Here is a 27,320-nt window from a genome sequence, read left to right as displayed (position 1 = left end):
GTCCTGTTATGAAGCAAAAGCAACCTGACCAACCATGAGCACTTGTTTTAAAGCATAAAGCACAGATCACGTATGCCTACCTCAAAACAGCCTGCCCGTTCTCCACGTTTGAAGAGTGGGATGGGCAGAGATTGCCAGTCCTCAAGATCCTCTCCAGGTTGAACGTCACGGCTCTCGCATCCAGGCAGTCATTGCCACCGGCCATTTGCCGTAGAGAACTGAAGAGGAGTTCCACAGGGTCGCTTGAGAGGTTCCGCGATAAAACATTAAAAAAGAAACCACTCTCAAGAAGGAATTTTACACACAAACCCGTAAATTTGCTTGTCAGCAAAAGAGCCTCGTAGGTCTCTGCACTTAGAAACTTCTTCCCACTCCTTTTGCAGGAATTGTTGAGAGCTTTGAGATAGTCTGGGAAGTCCTTTTCCAGCCACTGTAGGCGTTCATCAGTCGCGCAAAAGGAGTGCATCTGGTCAGGCTGTCTCATGTGCACATGTGCAGTTTGGTTGGCCACATTGTGAACGGCGAACCACTTTGGCATCATCTTCATAAACAGTATTGTCGCCCCTGCGTTTCTGAATTTATCTGCCTGAGGGTGGCGACTGGGGTATTCCTTCAAAAAAGAAAGTGCCGGGATGACATCGTCTGAAAACAGCTGCACCGCCCTGCCGACGTGCATCTTCTCAAAGTTTGTTGGTTCTAGGTGCTTCTGCGTGAGAAAGCGAACTGGTTTGACAACCTCGTTCTTTTGTAGGTCATACAGCTGCTTAACAAACTGTCCCGTTATTGGTTGGCTTCCGTCTGTCATCTCCCCCTCAAGCAAAAGGCTTCGCACATTTTTTATAATATGGCACTGGTCGAAGGACACAAATAATCTTCTTTCTGGGTCACATGGATGAGTGACCACAGGCTTGAGTGAGCCGTTCCCCAGGTGACGCATCATTGTAACATTAATTTTGTGATTATCGGCGACAATCCGGATAACACAGAGACCACACTTTTCGACTTCAGAGATCACCTCTTTTGTAAGCTGGTACAAAAGCTTGCCACTCTTGACGGTTCGTGAAGAAGAAGCCACAAGGTATCTTGTATGCTGTGGACAATCCTGTAGCAACAAAACATAGCACCTTGTTGGCAAGCATGATGTTGCTGATGTTCTCTGCTGCTGCACTGTTTTCTTTTGCAGTTTGCTGCCCGAAAAAGCAATCCATTTTACGCTCGTAGATGTATTTGGAGCTTATGGCCATCTCATCTACAATAATTGAGCAAAGCCGGGCTTCCTTCTTCAGGTTGCCAACCTCTTCCTTTACCCCGCAGGGGGCACCTGTGAAAGCAGGTGTTTGGAGAGTGGCGTCTCCACGGACCCCGAGCCCCGCAGGGGGCGCCTGCACCTTATGTGCTAGGTGCTTGGTGAGTAGCGTCACCACGAACCCCAGCCACATTGGCGACACCACAGACCCTGAGCAAAAAGTGGCTAAGACCCTCCCACGTCTGGCTGTGCGTGGCGAGCCCGTGTCCGGGGAAAAGGGCATCCTGGTGGTTGAGCTGAACCCGGGGTAGGTTTGGACCCTTTGGGGCCCCCCGGGTGAGGCAACACACCACTTTGGCCCCCGCTTCTCGTAGACGGGTGTCCTGGCTTGGCCCGACCAGGATGATGCAGTCAGTCGCCATTTCTTCTACTATCCCCTCTCTTCTTCCTCTTTCCTCTTCTCTCGGCTTTTTTCCATTTCAACTTCTTTGGCGGCAAGGGCTAACCTTGGGTGGCGACAGACCCCCTGTCTAGCACCACAGTGGGTTATAGTGCCTGGGCAGCGCTGATAGTGTAATGTCGTCAGCCAAGCCATTCTTGCTATGGCGCATTACCTATCCCCGTGTTGGGCTCCGTGGTGGGTGGCGCACCCGGGGCACCGAAGATCGTCCCATTATTATGGGTTCCAAACGAAACTTTCTTGATCGGCCTCTGAAAAGAGGCCGCACCGAAGCTCTACTCTCAGAAAAAAACACTATCTACGCCTGAAAATTTTTTAAAATTCCTCGTAATGCATTCAGAGACCGAAAAACCTCTTGCCAAACTGTCCCCATTCCTCGTCGAGAAGGTTATAGAGGGAGTGGTTGAAAAAGACTTTTATGCCAAGAAAATGTTATCTGGCGACCTCCTCATCCAGATTAACACTAAGCGACAAAGTGACGCCCTCTTAGCGCTAAACTCTATCTCGGACTATAGGGTCACTGTCACAGCACACCGCACCCTTAAAGGGCAACTCCGCTTCTTTTCCAGTAGTGCAAAACTATACAGTTCTCTTTGTTATCATCTACAAAACCCCCATGGCAAATATTACGACGGAATTCCGCCTAGAAGTTCATTAAAATCGCAGCCAAAGTTTGACAAGCACGAATCCTCTGGTTTTGGATGAGACGTGTGGGCCAGACAACACTGCCCGGCTGCATTTCCGCTTCCTCCAAATTCCTTCTCCCGGCACGTCCGTGACGTCATCAAGCATGTACAGCTTCTTTTTTTTTTTTCAATTTGGTTTTTTTTTCCGGAGAGAGCACGGGTGGCGCCAGCGCCATGAGAGACGTGAGTGACGCGCTCGGCCGGCCCGGCGCTTGACTATTGATACTACTGATAGGCCCATCGCCTCGTTGAGCGCGGCTTGTGTGTTCAGTGCGTATAGGCTCCTTGCACTGACGTCACATCGCATACTTTTGAACACCAAGTAAAAGGAGGAGAGGGAAGCTGCTTTTGTAAGAATTTTGAGTGACAGGTTAATCTTCTATAATCTTCTGGGAGGAGAATGGCGACGCCTGTGCTAATCCAGGAGGCACAAAGGAGGATCCTGATAAGGGTGGAGCTCCTTCTTCCCCTTGTATATCACGTGGGTGTACATGCTTAGTGATGCCGAATATACAATGTTGTCCGGCTTTGCCACCGTTTCGGCTTCGGTTTGTGATCATGGCTAAAGTAAAATTACACGAAAAATATTTTATTTTTCGCGAGACAAAGGATTGGGGATTGTTTTTGAGTGCTTCAAAAAGCAAAATCGGCCACTATCTCAAAATTTTTGAAATTAAGCGGAGTTGCCCTTTAAAGGGATACTACAACGAAATTTGGGCACTCATTTTTTGGTTTATATGTGTTCAAAAAAGCACCATCAAATCGAACATACCAATATCTTGTTAAAAAAGTCACGAAAAGGATTTTTAAAACAAATTAAACGATTAGCAAAGAGCACCTGGTGGACGTCGCTAACGCCTCGATTGTAATGCCCGGCTAGCAACCTTGGCAGCTAGTGACGGAGGTTGTCTCGCCTCCGGCCACGACGAGAGAAGAGGGACAGGAGGAACTCCCCTCTTCCCGAGGATGCCTCTTGTGTGTCGCAGAAGTCGCTATTGTCCCCCTACAAGATTATAGAAGATTAACCCGTAACTCAAAATTTGTACAAAAGCAGCCGCTTCGGTGGCTGGAACGACTAGGCCATCCTCTCGACGTCAGCCTCGCCGTAGCTTTGCTCGTCTTGAGACGACCTACGTCATGATTGCATTGGATGTCACGTGGTCTCCGCTGGGCCTTCTCCGAGCGCTTGCCAGAGTGGGCCGTTTATAACGAAAAATACAGCCACCAGGCTCAAAATACAAACGTGCGATTGTCATTTACGGATATTGTGGATTATATTCAACCTATTTTTGAACACGACGGGAATATTTCAAATTTCGTTGAAGTATCCCTTTAACACTGTTCAAGGTGTCATCTCTGAGGATGACCTCCTTGATACGCCGGAGAAGGAAGTCGTTGAGGGGCTGGCCACGCAGGGAGTGACGGCTGCGCGGCGGATCACCCTGCGTCGGGCGGCGTAGAATTGAAAACAAAACATATTGTTTTAACTTTCGAATCAACCTCTCTTCCCGAAGTTGTTAGAGCCGGCTACCTACAGTGCCGCGTCCGCCCATATTTGCCAAATCCGCCGCGCTGCTTTAAGTGCCAGCGGTTCGGGCATGGGTCGCGGAGCTGCCGGGGGACCAACAAGTGTGCCAAGTGCTCTAGTAAAGAACAGGTTGCTGAAGCATGTGAGAGCAAACCTCTGTGTTCAAACTGTAAAGGCCACCACCCTGCCTATTCCAGATCCTGCCCTGTCTGGAAACAAGAAAAAGAAATTCTTGCACTAAAAATTAAAGAAAATATAAGCTACATTGATGCAAAGAAGCGCTTTGCATTTGTTTCTAAAGGGTCTTATGCCCAGGCCGTGCACAGGGGTCCGGCACGGTCAATAGAGTCGACGGGAACGCAGACGTGTTCGGACGACCCGCGTCTCCTGTTTGGTCCCCCTTCCTCGGGAGCAGTGCCAGTTGCACTGCCTCCAAACCGCAAGGTGGATGCTCCCTCATCAGCGTCCACCTCGGGAGCGGTGCCCATGGCACCGCCTCCATACCGCAAGGTGGATGCTGCTGCGTCAGCATCCACCTCAGGGCAGGGTATGACCTCCCTTGTCCCACCTGTTGCTTCGGTCCCTCGGGGCGGTGGCCTCCAATCCCGGACCTCTGCTCTTCAGAGGAAGCCTGGGGAGCCCCCCAAGCAGTCCACCTCTGCAGGTCAACCTGAGACCATTGCCTCCCCAACAGAGGAGCCAATAGATGAGAGCGGACCCAGATCTGACGAGGACTCCCTCCTGTCGGGATCTGAGCCTTCCTCTTGCGCTCCCAGTGGTCCCACTGGGAAACAGAAGGAAGCTACGAAAAAGAAAAATGCCCCGCGTATTAAGATAGATTTTAAGAACTGAAGATCCTTTTTGATCAGTATGTTCTCGTTTTTTTTTTCTCTTTCGCATTTTTCAACTTTTTAATATTTGCTCTACTGTTTTTTAAATAATGAGTTTGATGCAGTGGAACTGCAGAGGTCTTTTTAGTAATTTGGACGATGTGAGGTTCTTGTTACACAAACATGAACCTTCCGCATTCTGTCTGCAGGAAACATATCTGAAGCCATCTAATATAAATTTTCTTAAATCGTATCAGATATAGAGGAGGGATCGCGCGACGACCTCTGGCGCTTCTGGGGGAGTTGCAATTATTGTAGACAGTAGTTTACCTGCCTGCGAAGTCTCCCTTAACACTTCTCTGGAGGCCGTCGCAGTAAGGTTGCTACGAGATCGCCTCATTACCATCTGCTCCATTTACATCCCTCCTTCATCATCCTTGGAACTTTCCCAGGTTGAAGCCTTAGCTGACCAACTGCCTGAACCTTTTATTTTAATGGGCGATTTTAATGCACATAACCCACTCTAGGGTAGTGATCGGACTGACACCCGGGGTTCTGTTGTGGCACGATTTTTGTCTCTTAGAGAAGTGTGTGTTTTAAATACTGGGACACCAACATATTTCAGTTCTCATAACTGCTCTTTCTCTTGTCTTGACCTCACTATTTGTTCATCTGCGATTTTTACCGACTTTACTTGGAACGTATTAGATAACCCTTATGGGAGCGACCACTTCCCAGTGTACCTTACTCCGCTAGAAGTTCTACCTAGGCTTCCTTGTTGTCCTCCTTGTTGGAAGACCTCTTTTGCTGATTGGAAGCTTTTTAAGCCAAGCTTTCCTTCCTCCTTGGACCTTTCACAAGTGATCTCTGTGGACGATGGAAATGCACTAATAACAACAGCAATCCTTGAGGCAGCCCGTTTGTCCATCCCACAGACATCCGGCAACCTGCCAAGACGCCCGAAGCCATGGTGGGATGATGAGTGTAGAGAATCCCGAAAGCGACAAAACTGTTCTTGGGGAAGGTTTAGAAGGTATCCAACCTCCAGAAACCTCCTGGCATTTAAACAGTTGCGGGCAAAAGCCCGCTATATCTGAAAACAGGCCAAAAAGAGATCCTTTTGCTCGTATGCATCCTCCATCAATAGTTACACATTGGCCAAGATTGTCTGGGACAGAGTGGGAAGAATGGAGGGCGACTACCGTTCTTTCTCAATCCCCTTGCTTTTTAACTGAGAATGGAGAAGCTTATTCATCGTTATATGAACAAGCCAATGCACTGGGTAAGCACTTTGCACAAGTCTCCAGTTCCGAAAATTACACTGCAGAGTTTTTACGGTTTAAGTCGAAATGTGAGAGAACTCCAGTTCGTATGTCAGATGATTGTACTGAAGAATATAACCGTCCCTTTTCTCTTGTCGAGCTTCGTCGAGCCCTTGCTGCTGCAAAACCCACATCCCCTGGACCTGATTCAATTCACCCCACTATGCTTTCCCACCTACCTGATACATTTCTTGTCACTCTCCTCCAGTTTTTTTAACATAATCTGGGCGAAAGGGAAATTTCCCAGCTCCTGGAAACAGGCTGTGGTCGTTCCCATTTTAAAACAAGGAAAGGACAGAAGCAAAGCCACGAGCTACAGGCCAATTGCCCTCACTAGCTGTCTGGGAAAGACCTTCGAACGGCTGGTCAACAGTAGACTCGTCTACGTGCTAGAACAAAAGAAACTTCTAAGTAATTTCCAGTGTGGTTTCCGCACTTCCAGATCTACTGTTGACCATCTGGTGCGCCTCAAGATGACCGTCGGGAGGCTTTTGTAAATAGGCAGTTTTGTCTTTCGGTGTTTTTTTGACCTTGAAAAGACCTACGACACTGCCTGGTGCTACGGCATACTTCAGGACCTTATCTCGATGGGCATAAAAGGGAGAATGTTTAACTGCATTTCCGACTTTCTGCAGAATCGTGGCTTTCAGGTACGCCTGGGGGCTACGGTCTCTGACCCTTTCCCCCAGGAGAATGGCCTACCGCAGGGCTGTGTCTTGAGCATCACTTTGTTTATTATAAAAATGAATTCTCTGTCTCAGGTGATTCCGCCCATGGTCTCCCATTCTCTTTACGTTGACGATGTCCAAGTTTGCTTTTCTTCGTGTAATTTAGCTATCTGTGAGCGCCAAGTTCAACTCATGGTGAACAAGATGAGTAGGTGGGCTGATCAGAACGGTTTTCGGTTTTCCACCGAGAAAACCGTGGCGGTCTGTGTCTCTCGAAGGTATTTTCTGTTCCATGGCTGTCCATCAAAGGTGTGCCTATTCCTGTTAGGTCAGAACATAAGCTCCTCGGTTTAGTATTTGGCAGCAAGCTAACCTTTGGCTCACATGTAAAGGCTCTAAGAATTAAATGTCAGCGGAAATTAAACATTCTTAAAGTCCTGGCATACCGTTCTTGGGGTTCAGACCGTCTCTGCCTTTTACGACTTTATAGGGCATGTGTTCGTTCTGTGCTGGATTATGGCAGCATTGTCTACGGTTCTGCTAAGCCCTCTACGCTTAAGATGTTGGACCCGGTTCACAATCAAGGCATTTGACTAGCAATCGGGGCCTTTCGAACATCGCCAGTGCTTAGCTTGTATGCCGAGTCAAATGAGTGGTCGCTTGATAAACGGAGGTTTTATCTTAGCGCACAATACTATCTAAGACTGCGGACTCTCCCTCAACATCCAAATTTTTCTTTGACTAACGGCATAATAAATTATGAACAGACCTTTCAAAACAAGCAACAGGAATTCTTCGAGATAGCAAGCCGTTACGAGACCGGCAAGAGTTTCTTCACTGATGGGACGAAGGGCGTTGATTATGTTGGATGTGCTGTGGTGGGGCAGTCCTTCCCGCGTGTTAGACGAATTAACCCCGAGGCATCTGTTTTCACTGCTGAGCTTCTAGGGCTGATATTAGCTCTTAAACAAATAATTAAAAAAAAGTTTAGGAAATCCATAGTATTTTAGACTCGCTTAGTTGCCTCCTTGCCCTTGACTCAGCAACATCCTGGAACCACGCCCTCATTTCTCTACTCCGTGGTAAAATAATAAATGCCCGCAAGCAAAATATTGATATTCAGTTCTGCTGGGTACCCAGTCATATAGGAATACACGGCAATGAGGAGGCTGACCGAGCTGCAAGTACATGTATAAACAGGTCCATTGAAACCCACGCCATTCCAGCGACTGACTAGAGAACCACTCTGCGAAACAAAATAAAACGTTCCTGGCAAGTGGAGTGGAGCTCTGACTGTTACAATAAGCTCCATAGTGTTAAGCCTACTTTGAGTGAATGGCGCAGTGCCAGACATCGGGAAAGGTTTTACGAAGTTATTCTGTGCCGGCTGCGAATAGGACACGCACGCCTAACCCACGGGTACCTCTTAAAAAGCGAAGATCCTCCAGTGTGCGATTACTGCTTTGAAACTTGGTCTACTCCACATCCTTCTAGTATGCCCGCAATTTCATAATGAACGCTGCGCCTACTTCCCAATCTTTTTTAGAGAGCATATTCCGTTCCACCTGACACTTTTGCTCGGAGACGAGCCTGTTGTCCCACATACACAAGTGTTTAACTTCTTGAAAAATATTGGTATTTTAAACCGCCTTCAGCAGATTTTAGTAAAGTGAAATTTAGCAATGTATAATTTAGCCGCTGTCTTGTGATATTTACTCACCATGTGTTTGGCGCACTATGGCCCGAGTTGCTGCTGCGCCAAAAAAACCCAAATTCATTCATTCATTCACCTCTTCCTTTAAACCTTCCTTCATTAGTGGGGTAATCCCACTTTCACCGTCCGACTTTCCGACATACCGAAGGAGGGTGTTTTTCGAAGGCAGTTTAAGCAGGCCTCGGTAGCGTATGTAACGGTACGCCTTCGGGGACAAGTAGTACAATAGTACACATTCCCGTACAAAGTCTGGGGACCACACGGGTCGTTGCCTTGTTGCATTAGTGATCTGCTCCACAAAGAAATCTTCTAGGCAGAACTGGGCCGTGCCAACCTTCTCCAAGCATTTTCTGATTGCCGAGTGGAGGGTGTTGTTCTCATAACCACTGAGCTCTTTTTTAGGCGGCTGTTTTCTCGCTGCAGTTTCCTTGCAGTATCTGCTTTTCTAAACAACTGCGCCCTCATTCTGTTGATTGCCCTTGCATCTGACTGCTTGCGTGGAAGGAGGTCATCACAAGTTTGTGCTGCACAGTCAACTGAGTTAGTAGGCCGCTGTAGGTCACCTACTGCATCTTGTGCACTTGTTTTCGTACCTGTAGCCACCTGATCCTCCTTGGGGCCTAATAGTGACACATGGCTTATAGAAGTCTGTGGCAGATGGCCTCCATCGTGGCCTGCACCTTGAAAACTTGCCTCTGTGTTTACTTCAGGGACTGATGGCAAATAGCAATCAGAATTTGACTGCCTTGTGCTGGTTGCACTGTCACAGGCTGAAGCAGTCACTTTGGCATGGCAACTTGATAAACTTGATGCCTTTTTTTTTGTGTGAAGGGAAGTCCTGTACCACTCGCTCCAATTTACGCCTTTTTTGTGGCTTTTGTGGGTGCATGTAGGTTGGGTACCCTGAAAATATGCTCGGAACAGCATCCCTTTTGAGGCGGCGAAGCTTGGTGGACCCCAGAGTGTAGTCCGAATCCGCAAAATGAAGGCTGCAGACGACACTGCTCGATGATTTGTCATTTGGGACAAAATCTTTTCTTGATATCGCCTTCAGCCACGCTTGGCGACGGTCATCGTTCGCAGGAAATTTATGAAAACTTATTCCAAGCTTTCTTTTCCTGTCCGACTTGCAGAAAGGCACGCTGCATTACATTCTTCCGAAAAAATAGAGAAGCAGAGCGGACAGCGGTGTGAAACACACACCAGAAAACCATATAATTTTCACTTACAGCAAATAATGAGGCGGCGATATTTCAGTAGCTACATAAGACCACTAAACACACCTGGAGCATATACATCATAGTAAACCAAGACTCAAGAAAAAATGGTCGCTTCGTACACTTTGAAGACTAGCCTAGAGCTTAGACTACTGCAATCGCCTGCCTATAAACAACACCCGAGCGCTTATCGGTATTACGCTGCTCTCTCTGTCTCTGTATCACACCCACGCGCGCACGCACACACACATGCAAGCGCGCACGTGCGAACCTGCACAGACACACACACAAACATGAACACGCGCCTCAAACCAACCCACATACGCACGCACAGACACGCGCGCACGTGCGAAACTACACACACACACACATGAACACGGGCCGCGAACCCACCCACATACGCCCGCAGCGTGAACTTCCACATGAACCTACACACGCCCGACCGCCCGCCCGCCCGCCCGCCTGCCCGCGAGCGAGCGAGCAAGCGAGCCAGGAAACCCCCACGCATTCACACACCGTACGTGCACGCGTGCGCACGCGAACCCACACGCAAGCACACACGCCTTGAAACAACACGCGCGCTCACACACACACAAAATAGCCTAGTTAGTTTACTGTAGCTAAGTATTTCGAAACAGCCTGCAAGGCATAAAAAGGTAAACCTAAGCGCCATGATAGCTCGCGAAGAGGCCGTAAAAGTGGCAAAAAAATTCAGCACACAGGCATTCAATCTGCACGAACTGCAAAAGGATCGAGTTTGGGCTGCCTCATTCGACTTTCACTTAACCACTCCGGCTGCATGCAAAACAAACATGTCATTTAAACAACGTACGTACCTTAACTTTGTACTGCTTGCAGGAACGAGTGAAGACACATCGACCACATACTCAAGGTTTTTCTGCAGTGAAAACTCGACAGCGAAGACTGACTCGTGAAATCGCAGGCAGTGTCGGCCAGATGAGCCTTGCTTCAACCTTAGGCTAACGGCGCCGCCTCGCGACAGGTGTCGGAGTTAGCAAAATTACACGGCTCCCCTTGCTTGCGCGCCGAATGGGACGGCCGGAGCAACGGCGTGCCGCCGGTAGCAGATCGCGGAGGCTACGCGTGAAGATGTGCAGTTCACAGAGTGGCCGCTGCGGGAGAAATGCCGGCGTTGTGATCGCCTTTAGTTCGGTTCTGGAGTACAGATCAAAGCAACTTTTCTCAAAGCAGGCTCTGTGGCAGTTTCCGAACTGAGTTGTTGTACTAACCATATGGTAGTAACGTTGCCGGAAACCTATGTATTAGGGAGTTGTAGTGGATCGTTTTTCTCCTCCGCTACGCTATCCCCGAAGAAAACGCCGCAGCTGCGCATGCGCGCCGCCTGCCTTGTCTGCATAGTTCAAGGTCTTGTGGCGGATTACGGAGCGCTATCCGGGTGCTTAGCGGGCTGCGGAAATGGTCTACTACAATTCCCTATTGTTTACCTTTCGCAACGTTCCATCAATTAAACGTGTGTCGAATTTGTGGATGGTCTCTGGGAAGGAAAGATTTGATCATACTGTGGCGGTCTGTAATGACGCTTTCTACGATCAGTCCATTGACTTAGAGCACCACAAGGGTTCTATTGAGTCCCTCCAGCTCCATGGCCCATCTCCACTTTGTCTCATTGGACTGCATAAAAATAAAATGTATTGTGCCATCACATTGCAAATCCAAGTATCCAAGACTGGAGTAGGTAAAGCTGTTGAGACCAGATGAAAGACATCTTGAAATGTGTTGTCATATCCATTAAATTTCTTTCCCTTGAGAAAATGGGTTCTGGTGTTGTAACATACTAACAGCTTTAGAACAAGCACGAAAGTGCACTGCACCTGCACTGTTTCGACGTGAAGAACATTGTTTCCTTGGACATCAATCGCAGTGTATGATCCAAACTTGGCCGAGTTGCCAAGTCCGAGCGGCCATCAGCAGCAAGGACCAGCTCCCGCCCAGCAGCGTCCTCAAACAGCTGGGTCTGTTGCCTGTTCCACACCTAGCAGTCGCAAGGAAAACCAGATGTTTGTAGACTGTCTATTTGCTAATCATTGCATTGTACGCTGCGAGGTAGCTAACAGCTTTGAAATTTCACTTCTGTAATATCACCTTGATTCTACCCCGCATTGGTGCAACGATTGTCACATCATTGAAAGTATACATTTCCCAGAAAGTTAACGGGTCTTAATCCTGAGTGAGATTTTTTAATCTGCAACCTCACATGGAGCTTGCATGAAATATGTACATGAATTCGATCGCCAATCACATGTTTTTATCTGAATTGTAATTTTTCCTAAACCTCCTCAACACTGAAATCTTTTCTTTTTAAAACACTATACCACCCAAACTCGAGTATGCTTTTCCCCCTGTGATTCTAACACAGGGACATTTGTCAGTGACTTGAAGGCTATACCAAATATATCCATGGGTTTTATTCTCCCTAATTACCATCATAACTCAGGTGTAACATGTATGAAACTTGGCTTATCAGTACCTAATCTCTGTTTATGCCACATATTTTCTCAGTTGTGTTCATTTCACAATTCAATCCTAAAGACTGAACTCTGAAGTCTCATAATTACATTCCACAGGTGAATATAATTCGTGCTCAACACTACGGTGGGGTGGTTTTCAGAACCTTGGATGTTTAGGATCGTAAACTCCTACGAAGGTCCCTACTGGCAACTGCTACTGCAGCAAAATTATAACCGGCATGTGCCATGTTTATTCGCCCATTCAAAATAAATAATTGTTATGGCTGAATGAATCTAACCTTTTGTGGCTAGGGTTCTCTATTATTTATGTTTTGCACTTGCTTCATTGTCATCAAAGACTCCCATCAAGGATAGCCAGTGCACTGCAGGTTCAAGCCGCAACTGGAGGCCCGGAATAGGGGCACACAACCACTCCACTTTTTCTGTCTCCCCCTTCCTTTCTCTTTATCTTTCATTCAATTTTGAATAAAGTTTTCAACAACCCATCAACGACAATTTTTTTCTGGGTATTGGATTTATCTATATTTTTGGGCATGATTTTATTAGGTATAGATAAGCGAAACCGCACACGCATACGACTGTATCTATGTCTAATTGTACTGTATCTCAACCTTTTGAAGTCCTTCATTCCTAAATATTGTAGAATAATGCTTTCAGTCACGAGAGCATATATAAAAAGAAAACTTCACACAGTCCCGTTTCCACTATTGCACTAGCAATGTAAACTGTTCGCCCGATTCTAGAGATATAATGTCTTTCCTTTTTTTTTAAATTTAATAATACAAGCGCAGCTGTCTTTTTTTTTAATTAGATATATTCGCGCTCAAATAGTATAAAACAGCACCTACCGGTTGAACGTTTACCAGCAATCAGCTGTGGTCGCGATGTGCTCTGCTCTCTTCTACTCGTCCAGTAACCGCTGCTTAGTCTTGACAGAACGGGCAGCAATGCGCCCCATGAACGTACGTCTCATCAGTGGAGTCGTGGTCGTTGCAAGCCCTGTCACCGTTTTGAGGAAGTCCTCGTGTTCGACGACGGAGAAAGGCTGCATCGCCCCGATAACGAAGTTTTCGACAACCTCCTCGTAGGATTTCTGGGTTATAAGTCCGGAAAAAAACACATCCAGTTTCAGCTGCTTGGCCTCCCTTTCTACTTCTGGCCTCGATCCAGAGTCATGGCATGCCGTTCGTTGCGAATGCCGCTGCCCAGCTTCCAGAGTTGGGTAGGGTGCAGCGACTGCAATTTATGACATTGTGACAAGTGAAGCACTCCCAATAATCTGACAAAATATAACTTTACTTTTATGTTAACTAAAGAGGTTAGGCAGCACTAAATTTGCATTATCTCGCGAATTCTAACTACGATCATATAGCAACCGTAAGCGCTATTTGCAGGTTTCAAGCTGAAAAGTAAAATAATTTAAGCAGGTGTCAAAAGGTGCAAGCTTGAGTCTAAATATTCTATTGGAGCGGCAGTCACAAAGACTAGCCAAAGCGTTCGTCCGTTGGTGTAAAAACAGATTTTCACGCGTAGCACAGAAGGAAGTACAAATATAGCTTACCTTCATGTGATTCCTGAGGTTGGCATTTCACTTCTTGCATGCAGCCAGGACCTTGGTTTTCAAAAGGGATAGTTTCCACTTCGCTTAAACAGAGGTTTCTGTCTCAGAAACGTACACGAAGAAGGGCCTGAATTTCGGCCAGGGCAAGCGGGTGTCGGCATCTTCGGTGTCCATGACGAAACATTAGGGGTGTGCCTCGGTTAGAGGGTCTTTTATAGCAAACTCTCTTCCTTTTTTTATTTTTTCTTCGGCAAGCTGCAATCGTTATGACTGCCCCTCTTGATTCCCGCGACGTCTGAAGAGTACGCTGAGCGAGTGCACCTGACCGTCAAGGGATCAAGTCGCGTGCTAAGACGATAAGATCATCCGGAAGACTGCGCGTCTCGTTGCAGTGCTACGCTACTGAAAATATATTGTTTTGGTTTAACAGAATATGAAACGAAATATACTTCGCCGCTAGCGCCGGGTCCAACAAAAGGATCTCCCAAGGGTGGCTCGCAATCCTCTCCGACGCCTATGGTACCCTGAGGCGCCTGACAAGTAAATAGTTCTCAGCAAAGAAGTGGTCTCCCTGGCGTGGAAGGTCGGAAGGACGCGAAGGATTACATGAACAACCATTGTCGCTCGTACAGCGTCAGCTGGAAGCGCGAACGTGCTCCCACACTCTACTAAAAAGGGGGTGTAGGCGTTACACCCGTACATATACGACACCCCAAAACTTCACTTCGACGTACAGCGCGCTGACGTCAAACTGACTGCCCCAACTTTTGCGAGAGGGTTGATCGCGGTGCGATATAACATATTAAACAGCTAAAGTATGTCTCAAAGTCTACAGGAATACAGGAAAAAAACACAGGTTTTGCAGTTGAGCCTAGAAAACCCCGATAACTTTTTTTGCAGTGAGTCACGCTTACATTAACTATTTTAATGAGTTGTACAACTCGGCTATCAAGTCGCTCGTGAAATTTGGTAGCGTCGGTACAACGTCAGCGCGCTGTACATCCGACTGAAGTTTTGGGGTGTTGTATATGTGACAAGGGGTGTGAAGCCTACACCCCCTTTATCTTAAAGTGCATGAACGGATTATCCGCGTCTGTGTTTGTGCGCGGGGGTCATGCGCTGTATGCGCTGACGCATACAGCGCAAAAGTATGCGCTAACGACGAGGCGACCATGAGAACAGGTGCCCAGCTGCGAGGTCATTTCAGTGGCGTCTCCCGTGGACCCCCAAACCGCTTGAGTCAGAACTCACTGAAGGCAGACAACACGAAAACAACAACCCTCGGAGTGAAAACAACCACCTCCTTCTTTAACCGATGTCGAAAAATCGCGTTTTGGAGCATTGCGGAGGCTGGCGGCAGCATCCTGAAGACATATTTTCTACTCGTTCGTCATCATTCGCCGAATAAGTTCTTTGAAACCCGCTGTAAGCCCTTAGACTTTCCGTTGAGAACACGTGGACATTTTTACGGAACCGCAGTGCCGCAGAAAAAAAAAAAAAAAAAAAAAAATCGCGTCGAAAGCAAATTTTGCTGGTGTCCCGGCGTAATCTAAACATCCTTGGCACTTTTTTTTCTTTTTTTTTTTTGCCGTTTAAATTTGCCGTTTTTTAATAGCTTTTTTTCAATTTCCAGATACTGAATAGCATGGTGAGAACAGTAAATCCATGACATTCAGAAAATGTAGTTGGTTTGGGTAGCTAAGAAACCGCCGGTGTACCCTTTAACTGTTGTGGGTACAGCTACCACCCCCCCCCCCCCCCAAACCGCGAAATCCGAGGGGGGGGGGGGAACTGCCCCCCTTGCACCCCTCTGCGGATGTCCGATATTTTTTATGTTTCGGCACGTCTACTAAATATCGCATAGTATTGCCACGACCGCTGCACCACTAAAAAGGAGATACACCATGAGGCGTCACACCCGGTTGTCAAAACCTACCCTTCGTTCATCCCAATTTTGTTCTCCCGCCAAAAGTAGAAACGCAAGTAGCCGCGCTTAAGTTAACCGTCATTTCGGAACCATTTGGAAACATATTACTCATTGCAATTAACACTACATTTAAAGAAATGCAATTTGCTATTGTTATTCTTTAAAAAAGGGAAGCTTGTGCTCACCTTTGAACGTCATGCGGTCCTTAAGAACGATGAAGACAAAGAACCGAGCTGGCCGAACCGTCTGAGCTCCCCCAACAACGCAGTCGACACCAACGTTACTGGATCGGAGAAGTTGACAAGCTCCGAGAAAAAAGTGACGCGCTGCCATTCACTGCCGTTTAGCGGCGCTCGTGGTCAAGCCCGCCCGACCCGTTCGGTCTGGCTGGCCTCGGTACCTGTGGATAGGCCGTCAAACATCATTTTTGTGTGGGTTCACAAAGTGTATTATCAAGGACTCTTGCCAGTGAGATAATGTCCGAATTGAGTCAACATATCTTGGGACTTTTGAGGTAAATTCACGCCCGTTGGGCCTTCTTAGTTTCGGCAGTTTTCCGACATTCGGCACTAAGGCAAGCAGCTAGGAGAAATGGCTGCGTTTATAGTTCGTGGTTTCCGTCACATGGATCGTTGTGTTTTGGTCGTCTGCGGACTAAGACACCGTGAACTTCCCTCTTTTGGTCTTCTGTGTTTGTGTCAGAAGTTCAAGCGTAAGCTGCTGCATACATACCAAAGCCGCATCAGGAACAATGACAATGTGAAGACGTCATTCGAAAAAATCGGGCTGTTTTTGTATTTGTATTCGGCTACGTCGAGGCCTGCTACTGGTAAAAACAACCCAGTTATTCCTCTCGTGTGTTCTTTACGTGTGTGACAGCCTCGCTCCCTTGCGTTTGCGTGCCATTTCGGAGACGTGTGACTAAGAATTTGGAGACATCACTTCCGATCAGCTGATATGCGAGGATTCGTGTGTGTATATTTAGATATTTACGTGTGAAAACGGGCGGTCGATATTACAAACGTTATTTTACAGTACCTGCTACAGCTTCGTGGCAACAGTGCACGAATTGTTAGACAGCCTCGTTGACTATGTGAAACGAGTTCATTTGTGTAAGCGTATCCATGCTCCATGTGCATGACCACAACATTCTTGTTGACGTGTTTATAAGACCTCATCCTACGTAGGTTCTGCAGTATTTTCACCGCAGTACAAGAAAGCAAGACGTATCGATAGCATTGCAAGTATTTTTACTGCAGAGCTTTATGGTATAATGATGGCCCTTGAACATATCTTAGAGAATCATGTGATGAAAGCCATTTTGCTTGTTGACTCTCAGAGTGCCCTGCTCTCAGTTTGTTCTCTTACCGACACAAAAAAACTGGCTTACACAACAAGTGCGTGTAAAGATGCACCGTGCTCACCTACCAGGGCTCGATATTAAACTCTGCTGGGTACCGAGCCATGTAGGAATTATCGGTAACGAAGGGGCAGATAAGCTGGCCGCCTCTATCAAGGATAACATTAAATTATCTCTTAAACTTCCATATGAAAATTTAAAGCCAGCTTTAAGAAGAGCAATTAACAAGGTATGGCACTCAGAATGGGATAGGGAAATTGACAATAAACTACACGTTATCAAACCTTGTTTGGAGGTGTGGGAGAGCTCCCATCACAAGAATCGTTTCCATGAAGTTTTGATGTCCCGATTGAGGATTGGCCTCTCGCGTTTGACACATCTGCATTTGCTTTGTGGTGAAGATGCTCCACAGTGTGAGCACTGCGGCAAGGTAGTGACTGTATTACACATCTTGTGGAATTGCAGGCACCTACATGAATAGCGACGGGCATGTTTTCCAGAACTTCTTAAATATCATCTCCCGTTTCACCCTGCCTTCCTTCTTGGTGATCAACTTCTAGTCCCTTTTCGGCGTGTTTTAGAATTTCTTAAAGTAACTGTCTACATACACCGATTGTAACTTTTATTCATAAAATATATCAGTCCCATTGTTGAATCTACTTGCGGGGTCCATTTCTTTAAAAGAAGTGCGCAAGGGCCGTCGAGTGCCGCCGACCGCTTGATTTCGCATTGAGAAGCCAGCGTCCCGATCTTGCCCAGAGCTTGGCCGGTCTTGCGGACCAGGCGGGCTGCGACGACAGCGCCATCACGCTCGCGCGAACGGAGGGGGCCGGCTCTCCGAAGCTGCGGAGCTTGTCAACTGAGCTGATCTAGTAACGTTGGTCGACACAGCCGGCGCAGCTCTGATCCACAATTTCGTAGTCGAATCAAAAATATTTATTCAAGCGAATACATTAAAAGTAGCATCTATTTTTATCAACTACGTATTAATATTTTTTTCATATTTTTTACTGTTGCGTGTTGTTATCTACCTCACTGACTGTAATAGGTTATATTTTCTTATTCCATTGGCTGAATTCGGTAAGGAAAGTATCCCGTAGGCTTTGCACCAGGGATGCACTCGGAACTCTAATCAAAACATGCCTTCTCTGGGATCTCCCAGAGACTTTCCTTGCGGGTTGTTCTGGGGATCACAGCGCCAGGTATGTCCTCAGAACTTTAATCTCCTGAAAGGGAGATTGGGATGTTCTGAGGATTTGTTCAGGACTTTGTGTTCTGTCTGGGAAAGCACTCTGTAGACTGAGCCCGTATCTAACAACGGCAAACAGAGCAACTGCACGTAGCCATCCTGTGCGACATCAACTCTGAGAATCGCATTGCAGCTAAGTAAATTAAACTATGCGCTTCTGCTCTGTAGAAAATAGACTGTTGTGCAGCTGAAATTTTAGCAATGTTTATTTTTACCCTCGCTTTTCAGAAAGTATGGTGTAAAACTTCCATCATTTATCATAGACAGGCAACACTGAAAAGTGGATAAGCGGAACTCGGCTACTACTCTATTGAACACAATCGCTTTTATATACCCTTACGCCCTTTTTACTACACTCTAAACTTGGTCCCTCTTAATAAGAGGGATTTAAAAAAAAAAAGCCCCATAAAGGTAGGAGGGACTGCAACTCTTAAATAAAGGGGACGCAAGCGCTGTCAAGGTCATTCTCGTTTTTCAAGAGGAACAGCCTCCCTTGAAGTGTAAGAGGGATAGCGGCCCTCTTGAAATTTGGAGGGACAAGGTCTCTCTTAGAAATGTCCCTCTATACACCAACTCAACTCTCCTACGTCACGCCGCGGTGGTGGCGCGTCGGACGCACTTCCGGTCTGGGCGGTGGGCAGAAGTCGCTGTGCGAGACATGCATTCTTGTGTTCTTTTCGCAGAAACCAGACAAAAAACCTGCGTTCTCGTCAATATGCTGCGACGGGGGCTGTGCCGAAAGAGTCTGGAAAGGTTTGAGATCAGTTTTACTGTGTTTCTGGCCGCTCCGTTCGTCCGAGTACGTGGATAGTAGCCGTGAAAAGGGTAAACCAGACGCTGTCGAACTACGATTGCTTGTGCTTGCAACACTTCGTGGTCGCCAGATGTATTTGTCTTGTTCCAACATGAACGCGAGAAAACCGCCAAGTTGTCCGGGCCCCCCCGGACAACTTGGGTTCAGTGCGTCTTCAAATTCACACGGCCGCCCGATCGTTCGAATTTTCGTCTGCTCTTTCGAACTTGTCTGCTTTTTGTCGTCTGCTCGTTCAAACAAAAGCGGCCCGTAGACCAAACTTTGACCCGGTGATTGCAATAAGAAATAATTGCAGGCCTCAAACGACTTAAGTAGGCTCGGTGTAAACAGTACATACAATATGTTGATCATTGGTACCAGTGGCCATCACCGACTTGTTACGCTTGGTTTGTTTTTGCTTCCGAATTTCAGTACCGACGTCGATCATCGCCGCTACCTTCTACACTTTTGCAGCACGAGCGACGTCGCGACCGAAAATATCTAGAAGATTCTCATCGTGGTTTTGGCGTCCATTCTGTGACGTTCACGCCAATGAATCGCCACACGTCAAATTATTTACGCAAAGTTTAGCGGTGTAACGAGCCTTGATAGTTTCGCCCAGGCGATTAAAGTGGTAAGACATTGCTATGGGGACGTAGATTCGACAATTCCAACGCGAAAAAGAGTATGCAGACTCACACAGACGCCGACAACGTGACATTCCAAAGGTTTGTGGACGCGGGGCGCCGTGCTTGTTGCCCGCACTCCATTTAGCATGCGTTCGAACTGTCGTCTGCTCTTTCAAACTTGTCTGCTTTTTGTCATCAGCGCGTTCAAACAACAGCGGCCCGTAAACCAAACGTTGACCTGGTAATTGCGATAAGAACTAAGTGCAGGCCTCAAAACACTTTTGAAGCTTGGCGGGGGTAAGTAGGCTAAGTGTAAACAGTAGATACAAGATGTTGAACATTGTTACCAGTGGCCATCACCGCTTTATAATGCCCGATTCTACTTGCGGTTTTCAGTATCGACGTCCACCATCTCAGCTAGAATCCACGCTTTCGCAGCCCGAGCGACGTCGCGACTGAAAATAGCGAGCAGAATCTCCTCGTGGGAGTCAGGCTTTAGCGCCCTATCTGCGGCGTCCACGTGAAATGAATCGCCGCAAGTCACATTATTCACGCAAAGTTTTGCCTCGTCAATTTTGCTGAAGCCGCTCAAGTAGTCAGACATTGTTAGGAGGACGTAAAATCAATTCCAACGCGAAAAGGAGCACGGGGACTCCCACCGAGGTCGAAAAGAACGCAATGCAATGGTTTGTTTATGGGCGACGGAGGGCTTCTTGCCCACCGTCCACCGCGCATGCGCGGCGCCGGTGGCGTCCGCTAGGGACGCTCCGGTTTGTTTGTAAACATGAGTTGGTGTATATTTCGTTTCTCATTTTAAGAGAGCCTTGTTCTTCAGATATCCCTCTTAAAATGCCAAGGGACTGCGCCCCGGTTAAAGAAAAATAAAAGGAGGTGCGTGGCTTTTTAATTATATTTCACACAGCAAATTACACAAGAAATTTTTAGTGGGCAATGCACAAGACTGGCGCCTGCGACGAATTAAACACAAACAGGCATTGTATTATGTTGCCACAAAAATCATTGCTTTCCCGAATTTAGATAAGAGCTTCCCCAGCCTTTCCGTCATAAATGCGACCGGGAACTTGTCTTCTTTGACGATTGCCGTTTGGACTAGTCCCAGTACCTGCCCATATGCTGCTGGATAAGAAAGCCCTCTCACGCAATAAACGCAGAGGCACATGACCAGGGCTTCTTCGAGTGTGGTGTGCTGAGACAACTGGACAGTCTGATTTCCACAAAGTATTTTTTTCTGTGCTCAAAAAAACAAAACAAAAAAACTTGGGGCCCGGAGCAACGGCGTCTGGATCCCATGTTTCCTGGAAACAAAGAAACGGATTTGGCAATAGCTATCTCTTTGAGATACCGGTTATTCTCTGAATTATAAGCGAAAAGTTTCTAAAGTGTAAGCGAAACGTTTCTAAAGTGATGCCTACCATGCAAAATTGAGGCAGCTCTTTGCCAGGCGCGCCAAGAGATTGTTGTCGATGTCAAGGAACTGTGCGCAGCTTGTGTCGTTGAACACCTTCTTGATCAAATCCACTTTGGTCGTCATATCCTTCATAGTAGACTTGAAGCGAAACTCGGCTTCTACCATGAGCTGGGGAGTTATTTCAGATTTCATATATCTCACGAATTACAAGATTACTAAAAATGCTTACTAGTTCCTCTACACACAGGTAGTTCGAGAGCATTTCCACTTGAGCAGTTGTTCTCAGTTTGACAGTCTCTGACAAGAGTACAGCTACTCGTTCAACGTTAATTGTACCCAAGTCGCCTCCCAGAGACTCCAATGTCTGAAAAAAAAAAAAAGAAAGCTTAAAACAAAAAAATTCTGACAATAAAAGCTCGGAACTTACTCGCAGCTCTGCCATTGCCTCATGAACCGTGATATGTTGCATGGTGCTTGTCACTTTCTCTTGAGATAGCGCTTTCTTAGCGCACCTGTGCCGCGTTTTTTTTTTTTTTTCTAGTCATACTGAGCCAATGTATAAAGACGGCCTAAAAAATATTTTTTTTTTATTTACTAGACAATTTTCTTGCTAAAAGGCCCACGCACGACTCTAGAAATCTACCCCTTGTCTTTTTTTCTGGTTACTGAATTCTTTACGGCTTTTAGAACCTGCTATACGTAGGTTATCTTGGCCCTCTTGAAATTTTGCCTTCGTCACTATTTTGTAAATTCTATATGAACTTGTGGTACCCCAGGCGAAAATCACTCCACTTGCAGCTGGATTATGAAACTGGAAATGAGGCAGTCCAGCTGGATTCCAGCTGGACTGCCTCATTTCCAGTTCCATAATCCAGTTGGAAGTCGACTGATTTTTGCCTGGGACGTTAAGTAAAGGAACAAGTAATTATAATAAATCATACCCACCCAGGTATTCTTTCCTCTCGACGCTTGCTGCGTTCCAGGTTTTGGTACTTCCCACAACATGTCTGGATACTTATCAACAAGAGCCCTCCCGAAGCTGCAGTACTGCCATCTCAGCACGGTAGATGACTTGTTCTTTATCATCTTCTTTTCGCTGTAACGGTAGCGCAGAAATGTATCTCTGCAACAAGTCCAGCAGGATTCCAAAGTGAGTAGGACTGACTAAGTTGGTTGACCTCAGTGACAGAAAACGGTATGCTTTTAAAGTAAAAAAACTTCTTTGACTTCGGGAGCGCATTTTTACCTTCGAATCGCAACGTCCAATGATGTCTAGCCGGGCCGTACTTTCTAATTTGTTAAACGAGGTGAACCAGCGTATGGAGCTTTGGAATAAAGGCGTCTGCTCCGTCACACTCAATAAAGAGCCTTTGATGCTCGGCTACCAAGCACTCAATGTCGGTAAAACCTTCTGCAGTTAAAGAGAGAGACAAAATCAGCCATGTAATTTGGCATAGCAGAGATAGACAAGTAACGTGACTGCTTTCGCCCGTTGGAATCAGATCCCGAAGAACCAGAGCCAAATGGAGGAGCAGAACAAGTGACGCACTTCCAGAGGTTACTACAGTGAGCTCAGAATCAAACAATCTTGGATAATCGCTCTTGCTCACTGCTTTGTGAAAAGCAAAACTGGACAACGCGTTCTTTGAGATGCTTTCGAGAAAACCACCAAAAAGAGACTGATTTCTTTCGAACCATACCCTTCTAACACGATATAATGTTGGATCATAAAGCAGATTGCATGTTAAAGAAAAGTATTTAAGTTTAGACATCACTGATCTGCCGTTAATTCCGGACAACTTAGACAAAGAACTGCGGTCTGCCGGGGTTTCAGTTTTCTCCAGGTTGAGTACTTCGGCGTTAATCTGTTTGTCAGAGCGAAGTGAACATTCTCCATGATAGAAAAACATCGAAAAGTCAGAAGTTGGCAGCTTGCAGCTGCGGCAACCGAACTGAACGTTCAGAATGAAAGATTCCTTGAACCCAGCAATATTATTGCATGGTGTGTCCCATTAGGCGTATCGAATCTGATGCCAGGACCGGCCAAACGGTTTACAGTTCGAATAACATCAAGCAAGAGCACTCGCTTTGCTTCTGTTGTTTTGAGCCCCCTGGAGTTCCCCACAGCTAAAAGAAATATGTTTTGCAACTTGGACCTGTCGGCGGGGGTGCAAGTTTGTGAACATAATATAGTACACGCTTAGTTTACCTCTTCTACCTCGTTTCATTCCCAGCGGGCTTGGAATCTCAATGTCGTCGCAGTAAGGTACCATTGTTGAAGTGTTCTCCTCGTGTCTCCTTAAGACAGGATGAGGTTGAAACCTTGTACCATCGCAAAAGTCTCTAAACACTCCGTCTTGTCGACTTGGAATACACGGTCATTTAAAGTGGTTCACAAACTGTGGGTGCTTCATCATGTTTGTTATCAGTTCCTGCAAAGGAACCTGGTATGCTTCGGCGCCCGAGGGAAGTGTGACTTCCACTAGCGGGACATAAAGTCCCTGATTTACGAACTGCTCCTTTCGCGACTTATCAGATCTTAAGCTTGATAGGTCAACAGCAACTCCATTCGAAGTGCATAATTCTGAGACCCATGTGTGGTCCTCCGCAGCCTGAGCATGCTTGGGGCTGTTACTGTCAACGCTGGTTGGCTGAAGAGATACTCCTTGATCATGAGTAAAGCGAACGTTACAGTCTCTAAAATGATCCTTGTAACGGCTAATGCGACGGGACTTAGACTGGCACACTGTGCACACAATATCTGCATTCGTGTGAAGCTGCTTAAAATGCGCATCAAAACGAACAAAAAATCGTGGTTGAAAAGCGCAAGGTTGCAGCGATGAATTACGTCAGGCTGGCTTGACGTCGATGGAGTAGCATCGTCCGACGCAAGGGAGGCCTGGGGTCTCGCAACTTGTAACATTCGCATTTTGAGCGATGTTGACGATTGTAAAGTAAATATCCCCATGTTAAAAGGCCGAACTTTTTTTATATAAGATAAGGTTATGTGCCTCACTGTCTTCATCACAGTAGTACATTTTTCAGTGATTTTGCAGTTATTTTCTATTATTCTTCAAATTTACAACGAAAAATTAAACAATATAATAGATACTTGGTGTTATATGTACAACGTATCTACATGTCACTTGAATACACTTGGTGAGTGTTTAATTCTTTTAGTTTAAAATAAAACGCGAGGCCGCCAGTTGTGCGTAAATAGTATTACCTCAACGTTCCGAGTCCTCAACGGAGTCATCTTTCTCGTGTGTGACTTCTTCGCGCGCTGGATGATCAACCATCATAAGATCAGTCAAATCTTTTGAAAAAAATAAACAAGGTAAAAAAAAAAAAAACGTTAACCTACCTATTAGTACGGAACTTAACTAAGGCGACACTAGTTTATTGACCGACCGGTCTTTCAGACAAACTATACTCGGTGCCAATACTACAGAATATTTTAAAATTTGTTGGCCGAAACGCTTTTGAACCGTGTTTGAAACTTTTCCTCAATGCACCAATCTAATGTCTACAAACCCACAGTCCAGCATGCACAAATTCGCGGCTTTGAATTTGAACATGGAGAATGCCAGAGGCTCTTTTATTTTATTTTTTTTATTTTTTTTTGTTAATGGTTTAGATACTTTGTTAGAGAACAGCAACATAAAATTTCACATGGAAGCACTGAGCGGAACTTACCTCTTTCATTGTGTGAAATTGGAGGATGCCCACAGTAAGCACACCATACGGGGTGCTGACTCCTACTGGTTCCTTCTCTCAAAAATTTCATACAGGAACAGTCGTGGCAAGCGCCACGACATATTTCCCGGATATCCAAGTTGGACGACATGAGTTCATCGACATGTGCACGTAGCTAATATTTGCAATAACATGCCAAAAAAAAACAAAAGAAACAGACCCGAACACGCTTACAAACAGCCAGGAGCGATCCGCTCTGGAAAAACGAAAAACTTGCGGCATCCAAAGAGCAAAGATCGCGGTTTTTCAAACTACCAAAAGCACTTGAGAGCCGGTAGTTATGACGAGAGGCGCGCCCATTAAGAAAAACAAAAAGATTTAACGACGTTCAAACCCCAAAGAGCGTGAGGCTTCCGAACATACCGAAAGCACGCGGGAGCCGTTGGTTACGACGGGAGGCGCGCCAAAGAACGGACACAAAGCGAAGAGCGGAAGCAAAGAATTTCCGTCGTTGCATCTCATTCCCATTGAACTACGCAACAGCTGAAAAATGAACAAAGCTCGCGGCTCTCGTCACGGAAGTGAATAAAGCTGTACATGGAGGCCTAAACATAAAATTTTGTTGGGTGCCCAGTCATATGGGAATAAAATGTAACGAGGAAGCAGACAGACTCGTTACATCATCAGGTAATCTTCCCCTGTCTCACGCCTGTTTGCCACACCAAGACATTAAACCCCTAATAAAGTCATCCCTTGTTAGTTTATGGCAGTCTGAATGGAACATGGAGTGCAACAATAAACTTCATATTACAAAGCCGGTTCTTGGGCTCTGGGAGAGCTCCTCTCACAGCAACCGATTCCATGAAGTATTGTTGTGTCGACTTCGAATCGGTCATTCTTACATATCGCATAAATATCTTCTTAGTGGGGTGGACCCACCGGGGTGTGAACATTGTGGGGATGCACTTACAATCATGCATATCTTGTGGCTCTGTCCAGCTTTGGACAATGAACGTCATACTCACTTTCCTAAATTGTTCCATTTCCAAATCCCATTCCATCTTGCTCTTTTACTGGGAGAATATCCCCTCATTCCATTTGACCCTGTGTTGACTTTTATTACTAACGCAGGTTTTATTAATCAGATCTAGTTCTGCATAGCTAATATTATTTTGTAGCACAATAACAACAACAGCTTGTTTTCTTTTAATTTTGTTTGGCGCAGTATGGCCTCCGTAGCTGTTGCGCCATAAAACTCCCAAACAACAACAACATCGTCACGGAAGTGCAGATAATTGAACAACTCACCTACGATTCGGTAATCCGTTTTAGTATCAGCAGGAGCCAAGACAAACAGCAATGGCATCTCAGTTCCACCAAAACAAACAACGAGTCAGTGACTCCCTGGAGTAAACTTCTTGGCGAAAACCAGGAAACCGAGGTACCCCTTTCTTGCTCCGAGAACTTTTGTGCGAGATGGGTAATTGGGACTTTTTTGCAGTGCACCGATTCTCGCGTACTCGACACCGGACACCGGGCCAGTTCAAGGTCGCTCCCTTCAACTCCTCGGGAAAAAAAAAAAAAAAAAAGGATCATGGTGACGTTGCTCAACGTTTAAGAAGGATGGTTGCCCTTTTTCGTCTGTGTTTATTCAACCTAATGATGTCTCTCTTAACTCCGCTATTGTCCCCCTAAGAAACCCCACCTTTTTTAAAATGCCCTCTTAAAAAATAAGGTCCCTTTTATATCGCCCATTTCCCTCATAAAATAAGAGGGCTTGGAAGTTTTAAGAGGGCCCAGTTTTAGAGTAGTGCCAGTTGTGGGCCCGCCCACGGTGTAGCGGTCTAGCTCCTCCTCGCGTCCACGCGCTGCGCTGAGGGAGGTGAAAAAAAAATTAGCCGGCCCCCCCTTTACATAAAGCGGTTAGGTCGCGACTGGGGAGCGACCACCTTTCTGATAAGTAGTGAGCTGGTCTGGTTGATGTGCCGAGACGGATGGAGGAACTGCAAGCATGGATGAAGAAACATTCCGGGCGTATAATATTGCATGGCCCCTCTGGTGGGACCCCTACAAGTTGGGAGCCAAGCAAGGTAAAAAAGACGTTCTGAAAAGGAGATGTGCGGCGTGACACGTTAAATGTGATGTGCCGAAGTCAAGTTGCAGCTGCCGGGAAGCTAGGACTTCTTCAGAGCTCAACATAGGCTTGACAGCAAGCAAACGTTTTCTATCAAACATTTCTTGTTTGACGGCGAGCTTTCGCAGCGGATCCTGTGGGAGTTTCGTGTAATATTTTCATCACTAAAAGCGACGTTGTCCCAGCGACTTTCCTAGGCCTCGTGGTCCTGAGCAAACGCCAGCCGCTGCTGCTTGTGCCTCGCCGTTGATAATGGCTTCTGCGCGGCGATGTGGCTATGAAGACCGGCCTCGCAAAGTCGTCGCTGGATGGTCTTTGTAGACTCAAGTAGGCCAAGTTCCTTCCTGATGTCAGATGAGCT

At 46.4% G+C, this 27,320-nt stretch overlaps 1 protein-coding gene and 1 pseudogene across 1 annotated transcript; both read right to left on the bottom strand.

Annotated features, from left to right (window-relative positions):
* Positions 1-19: 19 nt before the first annotated feature.
* LOC121832881 lies at positions 20-1,205 on the bottom strand (annotated as a pseudogene).
* Positions 1,206-8,518: 7,313 nt separating this feature from the next.
* On the bottom strand, positions 8,519-21,598 carry LOC115308955 (52 kDa repressor of the inhibitor of the protein kinase-like). Its single transcript, XM_042291532.1, has 6 exons — positions 21,557-21,598; positions 21,359-21,493; positions 21,134-21,297; positions 9,261-9,596; positions 8,839-9,214; positions 8,519-8,659 (listed from the first exon to the last, which is right to left on the bottom strand). Exons 1-6 carry the CDS (start codon positions 21,596-21,598, stop codon positions 8,519-8,521), a joined length of 1,194 nt encoding a protein of 397 aa, XP_042147466.1.
* Positions 21,599-27,320: the final 5,722 nt, after the last annotated feature.

Source organism: Ixodes scapularis, unplaced genomic scaffold (assembly GCF_016920785.2).
Source record: "Ixodes scapularis isolate PalLabHiFi unplaced genomic scaffold, ASM1692078v2 PGA_scaffold2__306_contigs__length_199485367, whole genome shotgun sequence".
Classification (NCBI taxonomy): Eukaryota; Metazoa; Arthropoda; class Arachnida; order Ixodida; family Ixodidae; genus Ixodes; species Ixodes scapularis.
This window is presented reverse-complemented; position numbering and strand designations above follow the sequence as displayed.